General features: G+C 33.3%; 1 protein-coding gene across 1 annotated transcript; it reads right to left on the minus strand.

Annotated features, from left to right (window-relative positions):
* Positions 1-1,393: 1,393 nt before the first annotated feature.
* LOC133676572 (ubiquitin-ribosomal protein eL40 fusion protein) lies at positions 1,394-3,705 on the minus strand. The gene is made up of 5 exons (XM_062098258.1): positions 3,543-3,705; positions 3,355-3,441; positions 3,150-3,252; positions 1,691-1,757; positions 1,394-1,595 (listed from the first exon to the last, which is right to left on the minus strand). The coding sequence occupies exons 1-5, from the start codon at positions 3,643-3,645 to the stop codon at positions 1,569-1,571; spliced, it is 387 nt and encodes a 128-aa protein (XP_061954242.1). The 5' UTR covers positions 3,646-3,705; the 3' UTR covers positions 1,394-1,568.
* Positions 3,706-5,314: the final 1,609 nt, after the last annotated feature.

The following is a 5,314-nucleotide window of genomic DNA, read 5'->3' on the forward strand; positions in this document are numbered from 1 at the left end:
AAAGACTCTTGAAAGAATATATTACATAAAGATTGTACCCATTCATATATTTAATAAAATCATATATTCGTACACATGTGCTTGTTTAATTTCAGGTGTTTAAAATTGTGTCTACAATCTCAACTTAAGACCATGGATTGGATATACATATTTTTTTTAGATGAATAACTGAGCTTTCAAATAAAATAATGTTATTATTGAATCATCAAAACTATTTTAATATCTATGAAATAACTCATATCCATAAAGCTTTTATGAATTTATAAAATTCATACAACCTTTTATTTTTTTTCATTTCTTTTTTTTTTTTCAAACCATTCTTTGAATTCAGCTTGATCTTTAATCATAAAGATTGGAAGTGGCACTCAAAATTAAGAGGCAGTGTTAATTGCCAACTCCTTAGGTTTTATTCATTAAGAATGAAGATCAAGAAGAAAGTATTCACTATAAAAAATGAAGGGTTTTCTTCTTTTTTTCATGATTATTGATGAATCATATGCATAAAAGGATGCATGTACGGTTCTTAAAGAATATAATTTGATCTCAATTAACAAACTTTATAAAAAAAATATTTTTTCAGGTAGTAAGATCTTCAATCAATTTATTGTTTCTATAGTAAATCTCAGCATGGAAAGTGAGATGAAAGATTTGTACTTATTTATAAACTCTCCTAGTAAATGGATAATACCTAGGAGGCTAGGATAGCTATTCATTAAAGAAATAAAAATAATATTTATAATATAACATCTTTCACAAACCATGGAGAGATTCGAGTATGAATAAATCATGAATATGGTCTAAATAATGAAAATAGTAAATATCATGCCCCGAATTAGTAAATTAGAGGTACTCTTTTGTACAAAATAAAAAAATACAAGTAAATCTTCATAAATTTCATTGAAAATAGAAAATACTTGTATATTTTCTAGTTCATCGAGCTTTGATTACTATGAAATAGAAACTTTATAGATGAAGTTTGAAGATTGGTGGATGATATTCATATCTATATATATGTATACAAATGATCTAATACAATAAAAAAAATTGATTTAGCCCTGTGCAGTAATCTAGTATACTATTATATTTGTATAGATTTTGTAGAGGGACGCATTTTCTTTGTGTCCACTAGTTAGGAGTTCCAGCTTCTTCATCTGGGGTAAGGCAGCTCGCAAGGCTCGTAATCTCGAGGTTCTGTTCTAATCTCATTTATGCAACATTTTATCTACACAATAAAAGTTTTATGATCTATAGCATACACTACATATGCAGTTAGAAATAAAAGTCCTTGGAAATGGTTTGCTTGCTAACATGTGTTTAGAGAGAGAAGGGAAAATCACATAAAAAATTAGATCACAATCACATAAAACACCGCATTCGATTAAGACGAGGGAAAAATCAGAAAACAGAATATATTGTAAATATCAAAATAAAGACAGCAAAATCTTAATAATATTCATGTAGATTAATCACAGGTTGTCTTAGTAAATCCAGATTCCACAACAATGACAAAAACAAGTCCAAAATCTCACTCTCGAATTCATCCGAGGCACAAATGCAGTAATGATCCTTTACTTGATCTTCTTCTTGGGCCTCAACTGCAGGAAGTAGAAACAGAGGGTTTTCCAGAACATGAGATTCTACATAGTGGAAAATAAAACAAAAACATAGACTAAATTTTACATAAAAAAACCTGATTGCTATGACCGCACTTCTTCTTCCTACAGTTGACAGCCCTGGGATGCAGACGAGCATAGCACCTGGTGAAAAAAAAGGATCAATTAGCTGGTGAGGCGCAACTAATACAGCTAATTTAACATTAATCTGTTCTGAGAACAAATTGAGCAGATGGACAAACAAGTCCATATCATACCCCATATAAGAACGGAAAAGAGAGGCAACAATAGCGGGCAAAGAAAACTTCATCCAAATTCAAAATGCAATTCAGTTGCAGCGCTCAGTTTGGAATTTCAAAACACAACAGACAAGTGACAGCTCTCTAAAGGCATTTCATGTTTACCCATATGATAAACTCAAACATGCTAGTTCAGCACTATACTCTTTCATCTCATCATGATAGCAGATGTGATGACTGAGAGATTTTGAAAATGAAGCAAAAAAATGAAATTGAAGACCAAAGAATTAGAGGAAGAAATTTGAAGGTTTGATAACTGTCCATGACAGTACGCAGGACAATCTCCCTCCCTTGTGCACCGGTATATGATACAATATACATGTACACATAGAAAATTATGAGCCACCCAAGGAAATCAACTGGGGTAAATGACCCAGTTGATCAGGAATATAAAATAGAAAAGGAAATCAATATCAGGACTAGGATGCTATCTATTAAACCTAACACAGTAAAAGAGAGTTCAACTAAGTCCCTCTAATGACACCAGCTAAACAAAACAAAAAATAAACAATATAGCTGAATTTGGCAATTAGAGTTAAAACATGCTTATCACCAAAAAGAGAAATGATTATGATTAATGGAACATAATATAAAACAAGCAATCTGCTTTCCAAACAAGTCATGGCGTGACTCTGAAAAAAAGTTCAGAATAAAAAATATAAATATGTTCTCCAGCAACAAATATATGATATGAGATCCATTTTCACAGTATCATAACAACACATTTACTAGAGAAGTGTAAAGAAATTGCATTATCCCATAAAAACAAAAACATTTATATAAAAGAAAAAACAAAATATTTAATCTACACAGAAGAACAAAATGTACCAACCATGAAAATCAACTGGCCGCATATCAATACCAGCTGATAAAGTTGAAGAATGGAAATCAATATCGGGAACTTATATAACCTCTAAAGCACTCTTAACAGCAGTAGAGGCTAAGTTAAGTCCCATAGAAATAACAATACCTCAAAACAAGCAAGACACACAAACACACATATTTTTAAATCCCAAACATTCAAACATCACAAGCACATCTTAGGCATACTCAATTCATATTTTGCAATCATACTGTGATTAGAAGCTAAACTAAATTTTTAAAGGGCTCTTATCTCTTTCATTGCTTATATTTTAAGATTAAAGAAAATTATGATGCAAAAGCAGTCAGATAACACTTTGCAAAAGAAGCATAAAGCAAGACATTAAACTTAATGGGAAAAAATCAAACAGCGTACTTGCGGCAAATCATCTTCTCTTGATTGTATTTGCGCGCCAAGGCCATCAAAGAAGGCTCGATAATTCCTCCTCTAAGCCTCAACACTAAATGAAGTGTTGATTCTGAATGAAAACACAAACCAAAATAAATTAATAATCATTTCATGAAAAAGCCAACTTCACAAATCAGACTAACAATCAATTCAAAAAAAAAGAGAAAGCAACCTTTTTGAATATTGTAATCAGCCAAAGTTCTGCCATCTTCCAGCTGCTTTCCAGCAAAAATCAACCTTTGCTGGTCCGGTGGAATCCCTTTTCCAACAAAACAAACTTACATTTTTACATTTACAGTTTTGAAAGAGTAGGAGATTATAGGGGGGGGGGGGGGGGGGGGGTGGGGGGGCAAGATGTACCTTCCTTGTCTTGAATTTTGGCCTTGACATTATCGATGGTATCACTGCTCTCAACCTCAAGGGTAATGGTCTTGCCAGTTAGGGTTTTCACAAAGATCTGCATCTTTACTTGCTCTCTATCTTACACTCTTGAAAATGAGAACGGCTGTGTTGATGGGTGTCATTAGGACTTTATAGCATGCTCAGCTAGGGTTTTCGTTTGGGGAGACTGACGGCGAGAAAACTTCGGCATGGTTATGGGCCACATGGGCCTTTTCACACTGATTCGGTTTCTAGCAAGTCCAATGTAGTGGTCTCAAATTCGAAAGCCCAACACGAACTCGTGTTAGTTGCCTCTACTTGTAGCCGCGGTTGGCAAGGGTATTCATGAATTGAGCCTTTATTATATTTATATTCTATCCATTCAAATATTCAAATATTATATATAATAAAGATGGTTTTAGGACAAAACAACTAAATAATGTAGGATTGGTTTCACTTATAAATAGTGAACTAGATTAATATATTTTTTACTTGTTTTATAACATTTTTATTTTGTAGATTAATTAGTCATCGCATGTCTTTAAATAGTTAAAGATCACATAATCAAGCTATGATGGGAATAATATTATCTTTTATAAAATAAATGACATGTTGTTTATGTATTTTTTTCTTTACAATAAAAAAAGAGGAGGTCGGTCACTTTTTATTATGTTTTATAATATAGGATTGGATTAATGGACTGGTGAAGGGGCACTCTTTTCCTTTTTTCTTTTTTATTTTTTTTTATGTTTGGATCAGTTTACGCGTACCTCGACTAATTTCTCGGACCCTAAAATTAACGATCAGATAAATTTTCAGTGGCCATGAGATTTGTGACGCTCAAACCGGTAACTTTTAGAAAACAAATATAAGATTTGATCACTTGAATTATATCCCTCAACATTGGAGCACTCTTTTTTTTTTTTTAGTATAACATGAGTGTCCAGGCTAGCTTGCGCGCACCTCGACTAATCCCACAAGCCCTAAAGTTAACGACCATGTAAGCCTCCAGTGGCCATCATATGAGCAACTACAAGGCTCGCATATCTTTAAATAGTTAAAGATCACGGGATCAAGCTATGATGGGAACAATATTATCTTTTATAAAATAGATGACATGTTGTTTATGTATTTTTTTCTTTACAGTAAAAAAAAAAGATGTCGTTCACTTTTTATTGTGTTTTATAATATAGGATTGGATTAATGGACTGGTGAAGGGGTACTCTTTTTTTTTTTTCTTTTTATTTATTTTTGGTGTTCGGATCAGTTTACGCGTACCTCGACTAATTCCTCGAGACTCTGAAATTAACGATCAGATAAATTTCCAGTGGCCATGAGATTTGTGACGCTCAAACCGGTAACTTTTAGAAAACAAATATAAGATTTGATCACTTGAATTATATCCCTCAACATTGGAGCACTCTTTTTTTTTTTAGTTTAATGTGAGTGTCCAGGCCAGCTTGCGCGCACCTCGACTAATCCCACGGGCCCTGAAGTTAACGACCATGTAAGCCTTCAATGACCATCATATGAGCAACAACAGGGCTCGAACCTGAGACCACAGAGGGAGCAAACCTCTTGATCTCAAGTTCTTACTACTGGACCACCGCCTAAATGGTTTGGAGCACTCTTTTCTTGTATAAGGAGGAGAAGGAGAGAGAGGATAGGAGAACATGGAGAGAAGGGGAAGAGCTTTGCAAATCCTAAATGAAACGGAGGAGAAAAAAAAAAGAATTGATCAACGATTTCAA

The sequence above is a fragment of the Populus nigra genome, chromosome 17 (assembly GCF_951802175.1).
Source record: "Populus nigra chromosome 17, ddPopNigr1.1, whole genome shotgun sequence".
NCBI classification, from domain to species: domain Eukaryota; kingdom Viridiplantae; phylum Streptophyta; class Magnoliopsida; order Malpighiales; family Salicaceae; genus Populus; species Populus nigra.

Excerpts from the sequence above, each read along its gene's own strand:
- LOC133676572 (XM_062098258.1), bottom strand. The coding sequence starts at position 3,645 with ATGCAGATCTTTGTGAAAACCCTAACTGGCAAGACCATTACCCTTGAG. Across the intron at positions 3,442-3,542 it reads CAAAATTCAAGACAAGGAAG|GGATTCCACCGGACCAGCAA; the intron begins GTACATCTTGCC and ends TTGTTGGAAAAG. Across the intron at positions 3,253-3,354 it reads TGATTACAATATTCAAAAAG|AATCAACACTTCATTTAGTG; the intron begins GTTGCTTTCTCT and ends GTTTTCATTCAG.